Source organism: Halichoeres trimaculatus, unplaced genomic scaffold (assembly GCF_033239565.1).
Source record: "Halichoeres trimaculatus isolate MK-OKI-2021-1 unplaced genomic scaffold, fHalTri1.1 fHalTri1_scaffold_21, whole genome shotgun sequence".
NCBI classification, from domain to species: domain Eukaryota; kingdom Metazoa; phylum Chordata; class Actinopteri; order Labriformes; family Labridae; genus Halichoeres; species Halichoeres trimaculatus.
The window spans coordinates 4,140,411-4,157,681 of NW_027437199.1; the positions used below are offsets into that span (position 1 = coordinate 4,140,411).

The window sequence follows — 17,271 nt, forward strand, 5'->3', positions numbered from 1 at the left end:
GAGTGCACCAATGTGACCAACGTTTGTGCATTTTTCTTTTATACATTTTTTAAGCATATAACAATACATACAACTGTTGATAACACGGTTACACAACCTCAAACCACTGATAAAGACTATATGTTCAAGATTTGCACCTATTTTGCCAGGTAACATAAGATAATTTAATTCACAAAAAAAAAAAAAAATTGAATAATTTAAATGCAAATTAAATCGTATGAATGACATAAAAAAATAAAAAAAAATTAATATGAAAAAAAAAAAATAACTAAGACATGTTTCGTCTTCCAACACGTATTACATTAACTCCGAAAAGGGAGAATATAGTTGTTTATTTGGTGATGTGTCACTTGAAATTAGACAAAAAGAAGTAAATTTGACACTTTTCACTCTGTTAGACCTGTATCTGTACTATTGTTATAGCTAGTAACAGATAAAAGATGAAAAAGTTACGTTTCTACAAATTAAACTGGTGAAAATGATGACCAAAAAGGAGGGAAAACGATGAATTAGTTCATGTTTACAGCTGACGTCATTCCTCGACTTCCCCCTTTTTGCTGTAAATGCGCATGCGCCGGAGACAAAGCTGCCATGACAACAGCAGCAGCTTGCTCCCGTAACTGAGACTGAGGAGAGGTGAAGGCGCTGGTTAGCATCGCTATCCAGGCTAATTCGCTAACTTAACGATGGAAACCAGATGGTTTTCTATCTCGGGTTGTTTCACAATGAGGAAAGAGTGATACCGGAACGTGTTTCGTTTTCTTGGAGGGCGACATGACCGTCCGCTTCAAGGTAAGCAACAGGTGTTAGCTTTAGCCACATTTAGCCAAGCACACAAACCACAGTTTTTATTAACTCTTTGCAAATTCCCGACTTTTCTATAAGTAAATGAATCTATCCCGGAGCACCGGACAGAAAACTACACGAAACTGCAGAGTCAGGTGTTAATTAATCTTCTTTCATCAGATAATCCAGCTAATCAGTGTCAGATTGTCTGAGCCTTTATTAGCATAAATCTGCAACCAGGGAGAGTTTAAGGCACTTTAACAATAAGAAAACACTATGAAAAGAGCTTACGTAACTTGTAAAGCCCTAAATAAATTCAGGGAGACCGGGGACAGATGCAGACTGTTTTTACTCCACTCTGTCACATAGCTCAGACATGTTCACGCTGCGCATGCTCAGAGACAGAGCTGAGCTATTATTGTTACTAATCGTTGACTAAACAATTCTACTGGTACTTTGACTTGTAAGGAATATTTTTAGCATGTGTCATGATCTTCATGGCTACACAGTGTCATCAAATTAGATTATTCTTGTGTTGTTTACAAGATTTTAACAAATAGATGAGAAGACATGACAGTTTTCTTAAGCATCTGTGTGTTTATGTGTCATGTTTCAGTGTCAGAGTGAATACCAGAAGAGTTACAGGTCCTCCAGGTCCAGAAGTGTTTCTCCTCAGCGCAGCGCCCCATTTGCAGGCCTGCGCTCTGACCAAATGGGTAAGAAGCAAACCAAATGTGCACAATTTGAAGTCAGAAGATTATATTTGATCGCTTGAATGTGTGACATGTTGATGATCTGGAATCTGAAAGAGAAAAAAAAAAACCATCCATCTTCCTGAAAACCTGCGTGACATTTTGTCCCCTTTTCTTCCTTTCAGGTATCGTCAGGGAGCCATGTCTTCAGCGCAGGAAGAAGCTGGATCCAGGTGGTCTTGCCAAGTCCTGCAGCTCTCTGATCTTTCCACCAGAACCAAGGATAACAGCTCCCCCTGCTGGTAAGAAGCCTTCATAACAAATGGATAACAATTCTCTGCACCTTCAGGCACAACCAAACACTGATCTCATACTTCTTAATAGCTCAGCCGTGCTATTAGAATAGTAATATAAAAGTTTCTTAACATATTTGTGCCTACCAAGGTATGATGAACTAAATTTAACTTCTTTAATGTTTGAATTTATACCTGAAACAAATTTTTATTTAAAAGACACAGAAATTACAATCCTGTTTGCAAATAACAGCATTGGCATTGTAATGTGCTGTAGATACTAACGGGATGCTTTAAATGCTATAATTTGTTCATAAACAGCTTCCAAGAGTCACTCAGCTAACAGGAAGGAGTCCCCTAAACCTCCTTCACCTCCCAGTGCAGGAGCAGATTGTGAAACTCCAGTGGGACCTCGACCTTCAGCAGACCCTGAACCACCAGCAGAACCAGAAGTTGCTGAAAAATCTGGTAAATTTTCCCCTTTTTTGACTTATCCTACTTCTTACATTAGCTGATTGTTGATCATAACACTGCTTTTCACTCTGTCTCCTCAGTACAGCCCCACCCCTCCAAGCCTGACGACCAATCACAGCTGAGCCGACCTCCGACAGCTGCACCTGACAGTCAGCTTCCTTCATCCAATGAGGTCAGCCAAAATGCCTGCTTGGTCAGGTGTGTCTGTGTGAAACCAACCCTGACTCAGATATCCGTTTATAGTCTCTCCTTCATCCCCTGTCGCAGGTCCAGCATGCTCTGCGGTGGAAGGCGGGGCTGAGGCCTGGAGGTCAAAGGTCGGGAGTTCACCGGTCAGAGTACAGTCGACAGTTCAGCTGGAAAAAACCTACAACTTCTGCTTCACCCCTCCTGACTGCTGAGCAGGTACCTGATGATCTCTGGAGGACATCAGCTGATGATGATCTCTGAAGGACATGCAGTTCTCCTGTATGTCCACTAGGGGGAGCTATATGAGTTCCAGAACGATCCATCAGTGATCATTTCACTAACTGTGTCATGATAAATACACCTGTTCATTCTGTTTGTAGCAGATTTCTACTTTCCTACTACCGTCTTATAAAATGTATGTTATTGATGAGTGTCCTGGGCTCTCCTGACCTTTGACCCCTCCCCCTGCAGGTACTCTACTCCAGCAGCAGGTCTGTGCCCCCCTTTAAGAAGCACCCTGTTACTGTGGAAACAGAGTACAACCGGAGCTACAAGGGAGCAGTACCACCCACGGGACCCCGACTCCGGAAGCACCTGGAACAGCAGAGGATCCCCCTGTTTCACACACACATGGTACACACACACACACACACACACACACACACACACTCACACTCATTTTGAGACCATTTCTCTGTCGAACACCAGTAAATCTGCTTCTGTCATTCATTTCATGACACATTTGAACGTTTTTAAGTCCTGTATCATATGAAACATAGAGTATTGGTGTCATAGATTAAACATCTAAACATCACACTCTGCTCTCAGCCAATAAGCTCTTGAAATCTCTGGAATCCATCAATTATCAGTCAGTAACCTCAGAATTTTTAAACACTGACAGTCAGAGCTCTGCAGTCAAAGTCATCATCACATGTGCAGCCTCTTTGGTCATGGATGTGCAGACTGGATTTTACTGTACAACCAAATTTCAATGTTAAAGTCCTTGTTCATGCTTCTGTGTGAGAAACCACTGCTGCCCCCTAGTGTTCACTGCCATAAACACACAGCATGGTTCAGTTTTTACCTTCAAGTCTATGATATACCTAACCTAACAGTCAGTCTTTAGCCAAGGCTACAACTAGTTCAATCCTGATTCCTCCCCTCCAAACAAAATTATAAAAACAAAGATTTAGTGTCTAATTAGTTTGATATGTTTTTCAAATTTATCTGCATTCAAAGTGATCTAAATTTTGAGATTAAAAACCTCTTTTTCTGATGATCTAATATCTGATATAGACATCAAAGACTCCCAGATCATTGTTATTATTTTTTATTATTTTTATTTATTTTATTTATTTTTTATTTATTTTTATTTTTTTTAATTTTATTTTATTTTTTCTATTTAATTAATTTATTTTTTGTCTGTCTGTCTGTTATGCATTGATTTGTCTTGTTTTGATTTTAACTGTATATCTGCTGTATCTGTCCTTATATCAGTGTACTGTAAAAATACTACTGCAAGATGTAGTTAATTTTTTACTTTCGCTTTGCACTATAAAAGTTCAATAAAAATACGTTTGAAAAAAAAAAAAAAATCTTTTTCAAGGGAGGCCTGGCCAAGACAGGCAAAAGCAAAAACACAAATTTACTGACGAAAAACATAAAGAGAGACAAATAACAGTTTAACACATATTTAACACAACATTATGGAATACAAATGGAACCTAAAACATAAAACATCAACATTTTTTAGAATCTGCTTCCATGTCTTTCATTTTAGATTAAAAAACATTTAACGACAGCAGCTCCTTGAGCTTTAGGTCATCCTGAAACTGTTTTCAAGCTGAGGGTGCAGAGTATCCAAAAGCCTTTTCCCAATTTCTGTTTGAGCGTTGAGGGACCGAGAGCACGAAGAGTTCATGATAACGTAAAGAGTACTGCTCAATAAAAACGCAGAATTACCTTATGAATAAAAGTGTTGCAGTGTGTGAGCCTACAGGTCGGCACAGCGGGCCATTCAACCCGAGAGTACAACTCACAGTGAGTCAGAGGCGTGCAACTTGTGATGAACCTCAAAGATAAAATCTAAAAACCGGACTCAGTCTGTGAAACGTATTCTTTGAGTTCAGATCCTGTGAACACGAGTAGCAAGGATGTTCTAAATTTCAGACAGATTATTCTCCTGGATTTCTGAGTCATTGCAGACTCTGAAAAGTATTTGGAAATGTTGGAAGTATCCTTTATTCAAAGGTGAAACTGTAACATATCAGCCTTATAGCTACAACAGGGTCAGAGGTCAGATTCAGAGGATATAGATGTAAAACTCCCATCGTTCTGTTTGTGTTTACCTCTGCAGGTGAACAAAAAGCGGAAGGAGGAGTCAGAGAAGAAGCCCCGCCCCGTAGACAAAGTCTCCTCCCCTGTGAAGGACGCTGACACACCTCCTCCTTCACAGGTGCAGAGAGGACACAGGTGTGTTTCTACACGGATGTTTCCTTTAAACACATGATGTGTAGATTTATTACATTTATACAAAGTCATCTGTATGTCTGACAGGATTGCAACCGAGTATGAGTCCAGCTTTCGTTCTCCTCTCCACAGGATCCCGGAGGAAGGCGGAGCCAGGGATGGTGACGCTCCTCAGGTCAGGGTCTTTGGTTCTTAAAAATCTTCAAAGATTCTGAAATCGGGCTGTATCTCACACGTAAGGAGAATCTTCACAGATCATCTTCTCTTAAATCTTAAGCACACTCTAACAACAAGATTTGAAAATACTGACCAGCACACACTACAGGATTTCACCAAGATTATTTGACCAGAGAGAGTGATGCTCCACATGTGCTCAGTTGTTTGATCTGAGGTTTTTAGCGCACTGATGGGACAGAAGGAGAGAGAAGCCTTTCATCCGTGACGCGCACGCAGAGGGACAGAGGTGAAACTGTTGCTGTATCAGCCAATAATGGCATGATCTCACACCAATCACTGATAAAACAACAGTTTGCTACTGTATGAAAATGGCGTGGTTATGTGTTATTTTTAAAGGCATTATTGAACTGGCTGGAGTGGGCCAGTGGAGCGCGCAGTCAGCTGACCCGGAGCCTTTCAGTTGCACTTTCAGCCTGTGTTTGTTGTCTGTTGTCCGATCTCTTGTAAGGGGGCTCTCTCTCTCTCTCTCGACTGTTGTCATCCTCAGTGAGAATGAATGTTGTAATCATCCAGATAAATATCAAACATGTTTGAAAATTATCGGGGCGGCTCTGACGAGTCTGTGAGACGATCGTGGGGCTAGAGATTAATCTGTCAACCGCTCACACTAGAAGATAATCTTTGCCAAACGTCAGGGCTGATTTTAGTCCCCGACCAGATTTCATCCCGATTGTGGGGAGGACCGAATCGGGGTTAAATCGGGGCGAGAATCTTGTAGTGTGAGCCAGGCTTATGTCTAATTGAGAGCAGACGTAACATCAGAATAAAGGGCAGATTATCATCAAACATCCTTGTTCCATCATCACCGACTGATGAAACCAAAACTCACCTGTCCCTCAGGTGTCTGTAGTGGTATGTGCCGCATTAACATCAGCAAACTCTGCTTCTGACCAAGGAACATATCTCCATTAGGGGGCGCTATGGAGGAAATATGACAGGATTTTTATAAGGCAGACTATTTTGATCCACAAACAACAGTTTTAACTTCTGATATTTCTTATCCTGCAGGGGATTGTCTGTTTAGAGAAGGACATTTAAAATAAAAAAAATGAGTGATTTTCATTTCAAAAATTAAAAACAAACAAAATAAATTCAAGGATTATTTCTTTATTAAAGTCAAGAAAAGATGATCAAAACTTTAAAAAACTGCTTGAAACAGAAAACAGTTTTTCACTGTTTTGTGTTTGATTCATATTTGAATATCAACTGAGCAAATGATACACAGATTAAATTCAAATGCACTAATTTTAAATATTTTATATTCCTTGTTCCTGCAAAATTTCATCGCTTTAATCTGGTCTCGTGTCCTTCGATGTGTTTTTTGAACTCTCACATTTTCTCATCATGATAAATCCGTTCATTCAAAGACGTCCGCTTAAGAAGTTCTTGAGTTTCTTTACAGAAAATGTAAATCTAAATGTATTCTGGTGATGTGTAGCTGACAGCTCTCTAAATGCTGTGTGTGTGTGTGTGTGTGTGTTTCTGTGTATTGCTGATGGAAAGCCTGAGTACAGAAGGTTAGCAGTAAAAACCACAAAGCTTCACTTCAGGGAAACATCGCACTGTTAGTCACACAAACACACACATAAACACACAGGTAGGTTCCCACCGCTGTCAGGGATCTCAAGTGTTGCTGAGGAAGGAGGAAGCTGCTGCTGCTGCTGCTGCGAGATGAAAGAAACATGAGACAAATCCAGAGGATCAGAATCAGCAAAATGTGGTCGCGTGATGTTTTTACCTGATGATGCATAATCTGGATTATTCCCCGGTGAAGAACAGAAAAGAGATGAGACAAAATACTGATTAGAAAATAATTTAGTTGATTTATAGAGTAAGTAGCCCCTTAAATTCCATCATTTCCACCAAGCTGATACTTCATTACACTAAAATAAAAACTTAATGGTTAAATGATGAAGAGTTTTAGCAGAGAACAGCAATTTAGAAAGCTCTCACAATCCGTGCCTGGATTGCAGGACGTGACGTTGCCCCACTTTTTACTTTCAGAGATGTTGGGGTCCAGTAGCCATTTGTGCTAACTGCTAACTGTCCTTATTTCCCCCAGCCTGAGAAAAGTTTTTGCCACAGTGTCAACAGGCAGAGGGGGAATATGTCGGACTAGTTTGCACAAATTGATTTGATACAACATTTGTCTCCAGGTTGGTCCTGGTTTCACCTTTACTGTTGAAAGTTATCATGATCAAGAGGTTTTGAAAAAAATGGACGTCATCTTGCTCAGCTCGAAGTGAGGTTGCCACAAAAACTGCTCCCCCTGGTGGCTGGCTGCGGTATCAGTCAAAAATCCATCTCCCCAGTCATTCCAGATGGACTGTGGTCAAACTTTCAAAAACTAATACACCTGGTAGAAATGTTTCTCACGTCTGATTGTTGTGGTGATTTGAAGATATCATTTGGCTGTCTTGTATTCAGGTCCTCTTTTTTTCTGAAAAGTTTCTTTTTCATTAGTTATACGAGGTTAAAAACGAGGTTTCACGTCACGTTTAACGATGATCAACAGCTGACGTTCTTGCATAATTTTTTCAGGGATTGTAAAATATGTCCGAAGGTAGAGTCAAGAAGTGATTAGACTCTCAAAAGACCTGTCTCCACCCAGATTCTCCCAGAATCCCTCGCAGTCTCTACTGCACAGACTCTGGCTGCTCAATGGCAGCGCCTGTGACGGGGTATTTTGTCTTCAAAACTGTACAATGGTAAATGGCAGAGCCACACTGTCCACTCTATTTACAGTCTATGGTTTTGACCATTCAGGATCAAGTAATAATGTAAGTTCAGTGTGAGTAGGGATGGATACCTTTTACATTTGGAACAATACGGTACTAATGCCTGGTACCTGGCAATCAGTACCGGTACTCAATAGTACCAATTTTCAGTACTTTTTTGTGTTTATGTGGCAAAAAAATTCAATTTTTTAATGTATTTTTTTTAATTACACATATTTTTTTCTTCAATATATAACCTTGCAATGCTGCGTTCAGGTCCAGCATGGAAAACTGCCTACTCTTCCACTCCCTCACAGCCACAAGGATGCATTTAGGTACCTCAACATGGTACCTTATGATTTACATGAGTTGGTACCCGGTACTTTTGACAGAATTTGGTCAGAATTACCTATAACAGTACCTCATCTCTAAGCATGAGTGCATCCTTAAATATGACAGTGGTTACAAACAACTTAAATTACTCAGAAACCAACATGAAGGAACCAACTCAAATCTTTTCTGAAGCTGTGAGCGAATTGCAGCTACGAAAATCAAATGTGGAAATCATGAAACCAGAGAAGAAGTTTTTAACACAGAACTTAAAATACTAGAGTTTTTCAGTCATGCATTTTATTAACTATGACAACAATGAACACATCTGACACTGGGTGCAGATCAGGCTTTGAACATCACACATTCTTATTTGCTCGTAGAAGTTTTGCTTACAGGACAACATAATTCCCAGAGTTGCGTGCAGCAGAAACGTGCTGTAGTTGCACTTCAGAAACTCAGAATTTCTGTGGGCGCCGCTTTTTTCTTTCATGTTGGTGGTTAAAGGTGGAAAACCCCACATCACCATGTGCAGGTAGCAGCTCGTGTGTTCAACGCTGAGTGAACGATGGAGGCAGAGAAAAGAGAGCACTGAGGATGAAAATCACCAGAATTAAGAAAAAAATCAGATTTCCAGGATGGGCTCATGAACTGTTGATTCTCTTTAAGTCAGGCATTTGTTGTTGTTCTTTTTTTTATCTGCACATGCTCAGTTTAACACACTGTCTCTGCAGCATCCTGCACAAACTGAAGAGCTCTATTCACACACAAACAAATTAATAACAGTTTTTATTATGTTTACTTTTATACCTATGCTCTATAACCTCAATTCGGAGAGACTCTTTTTCTGATTTCTGATGCTTTCATATTCTCCTCAAAATACTAAAACAAGACAACAAAGGTCACATTTTTGGAGGACACATAACTTTAAATGAATTCGGCTGAATAAAGTGGACATTACGTGTTTTCTTGCAGGTTTATTTTCTTGAGATGCATGTGCTTACATTCCTGCACAGCATGAGCTTTTTCTTAAGGAGGTGAAGAGAAAAAGTCGAACACTTTGTTTCCGAACATGAATCAACCTGCAAAGATCAATGAACAGGTGGGCGATGTGAGAGGGTCTGGTTAACTTTCCATCCCCTGCAGTGGGTCTGTAAGCTATTGCGTGTGTGTGTGTCCGTCTGTGTGTGTGTGTGTGGAGGGGGGTTTGTCAGCCGACGTCACAGGAAACAGCCTCAAAGCGACAGTTGGAGCAGAGAAGTGCAGCGTCAGAGCGTCAGGCTTACGGCTCGTCCCTGCCCCTCAGACAGGCTGAGGTTAGAAAACAGGACACAGGGGTTATCCAGGGTTGGCCCGGGGTCAGGGGCGGGTTTCTGCTGGGTTTACCAGAATCTACAGGAAGAATCAAACCTCAAAGCTGAGCTGATCAAAGGAAGATGAAGCAGTTTGACAACTTTGGAGAAATTATATCAAGAACTTCAAATCTGAGGACACTCAGCAGTTCCAGCGTTTGCTTTTTGTCGTGTGCAGATTCAGAAGAGGAGTTTGTGTTGTCATCAACAAACTGGTTCAAAACTGAGCGAGAAGAGAGAGTAAAGAGGAAACTGTTTCTAAACTGTGTCAGTGTGGTTAAAGCAGAAAATCAATCAGAAACAGTCAGCAGGTTGTTTCTGAGCTTCATCAGTTTCATGATTTTCATTCATGGTTTTCTGAGTCGTAGGCTTTTCTTTATTTGTAAAACAGATTAAGAGTTGTGAGATGATTGCAGATGATTTAATCTGAAAGTGTTACTCAAACTGAATCTAAAATAATTGTTTCTCTTTCTGTGGCTTTTGATGTCACTGCTACAGAAGAGGATCAGGCCACTGTGGAAAAAAAAAGTCCTTTTTTTTTTACCATTTTTTTCTCAGAAAAAAAGTCAGATGTCTGACTTTTCTAAAAAAAAAAGGAAGAAATTTTTTTTTAGTAAGAACAATTTTGCCGCAGCTCACCTGAAGTCATTTGGGAGCCACAAAATCTACTTTATCTTCACAGTAAAGACAAAACGTGTATAAAATTCTAGACTAAGTAAAAATCTAGTGAATAATTATCTAAACAAATATTTTTTTGTGTTTTTAAAATTGTACATGTCATGTCTTATTTTTTTATTTTTAAATATATTTGCAGATATTAAAAAAAATATAAAAAATATTTTGACATAAATTTCATAAAATTGCAAAATTTGTGAAGTTTCAAAAATTATAAAATTTCCAAAATTTGCAAAGAAAATTCAACTGTTTTTCAGAAATGTGAAACTTTTTGCTAAAGCTAAAAAAATAAGATTTAAATAATTTGCAAAAATTTGCAGAAATTAACAAGAAATCTGAAATTTGCAAAACCTTAAAAATGTTTTTTTTCAAAATTTCAAAAATGGCAAAAAAAAATTGCAAAAATGGCAAAAAAAATTGCAAAATCCAAAAAAATATATTTGAAATGTAAAAACTATGCCAAACTCAAATTGAAATTTAATTTGCAAAAAAAAAAAAATCAAATAAAATAAATCAAAATTAAGTTAAATTAATTTCCAACAATCATTTTCACAAAAAATAAATTTTTATTACAATAATGTTTTTTAAGCCAAAAGAGCCACCAAAAAGGAGTCAAAGTGCCGCATGAGGCTCCAGAGCTGCAGGTTGAAGACCCTCGGTCTGACGTTGCCCTCCTGCAGGTGACAGAGCTGAGGCAGAAGGCTCTGTCGTATCGCCAGCGCGCATGGGGGACTCATTTCCCCAGGGATCACCTGAGCCAGCTGCTCTCTGATCACAACGCTCTGTGGGAGCCCACGGACACCACCTCCGACTCAGCTGCCGACCCGCCCAGCCCACGCCCGACCTCTGACCCCTGTCCTGATCCGGACAGCCGCAGCACTTCTCATGTGGAGGCTCTGGAGCTGCCCAGGTAAGAGAGAAACAAATGAAAGACTGGATAAAAACTGTCTGAGCTGAACTCTAATCTCTCTGTTTTTGTTTGTTTGCTCAGCCGCTCCAGCCACTCCAGTAAGAGATCCTCTGTCGTGGAAGAAAACATGAGCAGAAACACACAGAACAAAGCAGGAACACCTCCGAGTCCTGCGTCTGAGAGACGAACGGCCTGGGGAGAAGAGGAGGGGGAGGAGGAAAAGACTGATGAGTAAGAGCTTCTCCTCCAAAGTCGACTTTTTTGACGCAATTTTGGGAATTTTTTGCCAACGTGTCCCAGCTTTAATGAAACATGAGCTTTGTGACATGAAGCACAGTTAACACGTGTGCCGGTGTGTGAAGGAGGCGGATTTCAACATACCGAGGAAAAAAATCTCCTCAAGCTGACACGACAGATTTATTGATATATGAAAAAGTGAAACTCACTCACAGTTAATGTGCAACCACACGGCTTTCTCAGGAACTGATGCAGAGTTTGTGTGTGTGTGTGTGTGTGTTTGTGTGTGTGTGTGTAGGGAAGAGGGACGGTTACCGACTCCGAGGCTGAAGCTTCTACCTGTGCAGAGAACTCACCATGACCTCACCACACCTGCCACAGGTACACACACAGAAACATGAGCTAACACGTGACGTCCTGGATTAACTGTCATTTCAACAAACAAACACACAACCATAAAACTCATGAGCTGAAGTAAAAAGAAGAAGAAAATATTTGAATTTGTTTTGGATAAATCTGTTTTTCATCCTCATCCTCTCAACCTCACACCTCTGAAAAAAAGACTCAGAGCGTTCCAGGTCCTGCTCTTAATTCTTGATCAACCGGTTTAATATTTGCATGTTTTGTTCACTGAAATTGTTTGTTTCATATTTAAAATCCAGACTACAGGTACTGCTTGCTTTTCACCCAGGAACTGAATGGTTTCAGAGCCCATTGTCAGCTGTTTTTTCAACCACAGGAACTTTCCCCTGGAACTACTTTCAATTTGAACGTCTGAACTAGGGTCTAGATTCAGTTCTGGGGTAACAACTTTTCCACAATCCACATTAAGATGACCCCCAGCTGTGATGGACTTGGTTTAGTTCCTCCTAACCAATGGTCTTCTCTGAGCCTTATAGTGTGAATGTGTCTCTGTCAGCTCCCTCTGTCAGGTGTTCCAGTTTAAAGAGTGACCCTGTAAACTGGAGACCTTCAGCTGAAAGTGTCAGAGGATATCATAGACTTAAAAAAAATTGACTTCATCTTGCTGGGCTTGAAGTGAGGTCGCCAAAAACTGCTCCCCCTGGTGGCTGGCTGCAATATAGGTTAAAAAATCCATCTCCCCAGTCATTCCAGATGGGCTGTGGTCAAACTTTGAAAAATGAATACTCCTGGTAGAAATGTTTCTCACGTCCGATTGTTGTGGTGGTTTGAAGATATTATTTGGCTGTCTTGTATCCAAGTCCTCTTTTTTCAGAAAAGTTTCGTTTTCATTAGTTATAAGAGGTTAAAAACAAGGCTTTACATAACGTTTAATGACAATTGACAGCTGCTGTTCTCGTGTATTTTTTTTAGGGATTGTAAAATATGTCCGAAGGTAGAGCCAAGAAGTGATTAGACTCTCGAAAGAAAAAAAAAAAAAAATACTTTTGCCACTCGGCTCCACTCAGATTCTCCCAGAAACCCTCACAGTCTCTACTGTGCAGACTCTGGCTGTAATTGCTACCAATGGCTGCGACTGTGACGGGGGAGTTTTAGCTTCAAAACCAATTAAAGCTTTTAAGCTAGCATCATTTTATGCATCCCAGTTAGCATGTTAGCATGAAGACAAGTCAGCCTGTGCTGGTTTGGATCATGCTTGGGTAGTAAAGTCATTTATCAACATCTGTTTCAATCTTTCAAATAGCACATAGTTCCTTTAAAACACTCTAGTTCCTGGGGAGTGTCCCTGCAGTTTAAGAGCACCTTTATCTTAACTTTGTTTTCTTTGTCCCTCCACCAGGAGGCGCTATACTTGTGGGAAAGTTGAGAAGCAGTGGCGGCTCCTCTCCCAACAAACAGGTGATGTCACTGAATGTTTCTTCATCGATGTTTTGAATTAATGTCATAAAACTGAATGTGTGTTTCCTGTTCAGAGATCCAGCTCAGCTGTTTCCATGGCAGAAGGGGCGGAGCCAGCACCGCCGAGCAAACCAAAGGAGGCGTGGTCGAATAATAGCCACTCCCAACACTCTCCAGCAGCCCCCTCCCCTCCACACAAGGCAGCAGGAAGTCCACCTTCTAAACCAATTAGGATGAAGCAGACAAATCCTTCTCCTGTAGCCCCGCCCCCTTTGGTTCCGCCCCCTCTGCACGGTTTCCAGGGTACTCTGAGACATCCGGACTTCCAACATAACGGTGGGGTCGACTTTTTTATTATGTTAGATTGAGTTAAAAACTATAGGAGTCAAACTTTAGCTGACATAGCGTACCTGTGTGTCCTCAGGTGAGCTGGGTCTGAGGTTCAGAGAGGCTCCATGTCCAGGTGGAGGCTGCGGCTCAGACGAAGGTAAATTAAAACAAACTTAATCTGCTCATTAGAAAAAAAAATACCCGTCTCTCAGTCAGAAACAAAACGATAAAATCATCCTCTTCTCTTCAGATGACCGGCTCTCTGTGATGTCATGGCGCTCTGCAGCTTCCTGCTCCATGGCGTCTGCTGTGTTGGAGCGTGCTCAGAAGAGACGAGAAAGCTTCTGGGGGAAGAGATGACGTCTGGTTTCCTAAACGCAATCGTGTTACTGAATCACTGCTGTACAAATCATCGTCAGATTAATTTATTTTTATAGATTAATTTAAATTAGTTTAAGCTAGTTTCTCATGTTTGTCATAGATATTTTTATAAATGTAGGAATTATGTTGATTTTATGCTAATTATTGTGTCTGATACTGAAATCAGAGTCACACATTTGACAAACAAAACACATCTTTGTCTTTTTATCAAACTTTTCCAGACTTAAAAAAAAACAAAAACAAACACCTGACACTCTTTCCTAAGCACTTAGAAATGACTGACGTCAGACACAGATCACCTGGAGACGGCTCACTCTATAGACGCTGTGCAAACACTGAACACACACACACACAGGCAGTCATGTATGAACTAATGACCTGTGAATTCCCAACATCACAACATACAGGTAAGATCACACAGAGCAAACAGAGAGTGTGGGTGTGGGCTCGCCTCTGATTTCATCATAGTAACGTGTGTGTGTGTGTGTGTGTAAGCGTGTGTGAATGAGCTGCCCAAAAGAAAAGTGACAACACACGCGTGAATCACAGAAAGAGTGTGTGAAAAATGATGAAGTCATGATTTTAAATTCTGAATTTGTCATGGATAATGTCTCACATTTCTTAAAGAAAACAATAAAGTCTCATGTTTGTTTTTGCAGCTTGTGTTTACACCGTTTTTCATATTTTTCCTCTCTGGTATAAAAGAGATTTTTCAGCAACACTTAATAAAAGCATCAAACAAACAGAGGAATAGAAATGAAGGGGGGAAGATTAGTTACTTGTCCAAGAATCAGCACGCCATGTTTGACTAGGGATGGGTATCAGAAACCACTTCCTGTTAAGAATCAATAAGAAATGGATTAATCCATCAGCATCATCAACCTTAGCAGATGAAAAACAGTTTCGCAAGAAAACTCTAATTCAGGATTTTCTGCTTGGAGATTTACTGAAGAATTAAACACACAAAGAACTTACCAAAGCTGTATTTGAAATACAGATCTTAGAGATTGTACCTAACTCCTAAAATTAAAGCGGTGTGTAATTACTATCTCAGTGATTTTGGCTTCCAGTAGCAGCTCGAATCAGATTCAAAGCTCTTCTTCTGGCTTATCAAACAGTGACAAGAACGGCTCGTGCCTACCTGCGGTCCCTGATCCAGGTCTTCACTCCTTCTGGTCCACTACACTCTGCCTGTATAAGACGCCTGGTGCTCCCAGCCCAGCACGGCTCCGAATCACTAGCCAGACTCTTCTCCTCTGTTGTTCCCAAATGGTGGAATGAATTACCTAACTCTATACAATCCACAGAGTCCCTTTCTACTTTAAGAGATGTCTGAAGACTCATTTGATCAGGAAACACTTAGGCCCTTAATCTGACCCTTCTCCTCTTTGTCCTCAGGGGGAGAATGAGTCAGAGGGTGTAAGACTCAGCTTCAACAACATTCAGTGATTTCAGCACTAATCACTGAATGTTGTTTAAGATTGAAGTATACTGTTGCAGAAATTATTGTGGTTTGTTGGCTTGTTGATTATTCTACCCCCCCCCCCCCCCAAAAAATAAATAAATAAATAAATAAATTGAATTAAATTAAATTAAATAAAAATAAATAAATAAATAAATAAAAATAAATAAATAAAATAAAATAAAATAAAAAAAAATAAACAAAAATCCTGCACTTCATGGCAGCACCTGCAGCCGAAAAACTTGTAGCACTTTGTCGCACTAACTAGGCTTTCCTTCTGTCTAAATTCTTGCTTGTGTTGTACATCACTTTGGACAAAAGCATCTGCTAAATGAAACTGCAAACTATAAACTGTAAAAAGGCAATGATTGGTTTATACCAGCTTTAATGAATTTGTAGAAGTAAACAACTCTTTTACAACTAGAAGTGACAAGATTTACCGTATTTCTTTCTCATCACTTCACTTCTATCTCACGGACTGTCTAATGTTAGCGTTGTTGTATTGTAGTTGTAATGCCGACTCATTCCAGTAGATGGCGGTAATTCACCAAAACCTGCTACCTACACTTATAAACAGTGTCAGTGCCGTGCATTGTGGGAAACAGTATGCCAGAAGACTGGTGCGTTGCATACTGAGAAATTTTCCTGGTTTAGAAGGACATCCAGGGATTTTTGGCTTACCGCAGATTTTACAAGTTTTTGCATATGACCCACTACATACTGAATTTTAGCCAAAATAGTAGCCACTGCTAGTATAGTAGGCGGTTTGGAAAACAACCCTTATCTTGAAAACAACCACCAATTGTGGAAACATACGGCTGACATCATTACCACCAACTACTGGGGTGAGTTTGAATTACAACTACAATACAACAACACTAATGACGCTCCGTTTGATAGAAATCCAGGTGATTCTGTTCACTTCTGGTGGTCACAGAGATGAAAGCCATCCACTTTTATTAAAAATAAAAAAGTTTAATTCTATAGAAAACACGTATTATATTTTAAAACTATTTACCACTTACTTCCGCTTTCCAAAACTGATAACCAGTGAATTACAAATGAACCCAACGGATCAGCCACACTACAAACTACATTCATAAGCTGAAGGCGACTTGAGGTAAACCACTGAAAATAAAAGTAACGAGGAATAAATGAATTACACATAGCACTTTCTCTGAAACCTGATACCTTATCAAATCTTCTTTGGATTTCCGCCAGAATTTCCAGCTCGCCTCTCTGTCAGCTGTTTGTTTTTTTATGCGTCGCTGGTTATTACCCTCATTGTTATCTGGGTGTTCCACTTCAGGTTTGCTTCTTCCGCTGCATGATGTAACATGTCATGACTAATGTTTTTTTTTTTTCATCCTCTTATGTGGTGATTGTACAAAACCTGATTTGATGACTTTGTGGAATTAAGAAATTAGAGCATGAAGAAAGTAGTTTCATTAGAAAGTGCTGTTCCAGGCAGAAAACTGAGTTCCTCAATACGTCAGAGCTAATGGGCTCATTCTGATGATACCGATGCCTCCTGTGAAGCGTTTAATTACAGTCTCAGGGGGATTAACACACCCTGGCCCAGCAGAATAAATGAAGTGTCGAACAAAAAAGGGATTCAGGTCACTGGATCCGTGATATCAGTCTCAGTAAAAATTACCGGGAAAATCCTATCAGGAAACAACTCCGCTGGAAAATACTGCTTTGAGACAGAGTAAACCATGGGGAAGCTGGACTGTTGGCACCAACTTTAAGCAGAGTGGGCGTCATTGTGTTGTTACTGGAGCAGAAATCACAACAGTATCATAGTTTTTGGGGAGAAACTGATACCTGTTGATAAGATCTGCTGTAGGGGCTGCGGAGCTCCCCAGGGCTCTATTCCCGCTCCTTTTATGTTCTGTATCATGTTACACATATCA

The 17,271-nt window shown here is 40.1% G+C and overlaps 1 protein-coding gene across 3 annotated transcripts; it reads left to right on the forward strand.

The window, feature by feature from the left end:
• Positions 1–598: 598 nt before the first annotated feature.
• On the forward strand, positions 599–14,082 carry mdm1 (Mdm1 nuclear protein). 3 transcript variants are annotated; one of them, XM_074698748.1, is made up of 16 exons: positions 599–792; positions 1,403–1,502; positions 1,664–1,780; positions 2,093–2,239; positions 2,326–2,417; positions 2,513–2,650; positions 2,906–3,067; positions 4,791–4,906; positions 4,991–5,078; positions 10,895–11,124; positions 11,206–11,355; positions 11,660–11,742; positions 13,124–13,182; positions 13,257–13,518; positions 13,607–13,669; positions 13,763–14,082. In XM_074698748.1, exons 1-16 carry the CDS (start codon positions 775–777, stop codon positions 13,870–13,872), a joined length of 1,935 nt encoding a protein of 644 aa, XP_074554849.1. In that variant the 5' UTR covers positions 599–774; the 3' UTR covers positions 13,873–14,082. The 3 variants fall into 3 exon arrangements, with proteins under 3 accessions (XP_074554849.1, XP_074554851.1, XP_074554852.1); XM_074698750.1 differs by having other exon boundaries at positions 11,215–11,355; XM_074698751.1 differs by having other exon boundaries at positions 5,036–5,078.
• The last annotated feature ends 3,189 nt before the right edge of the window (positions 14,083–17,271 follow it).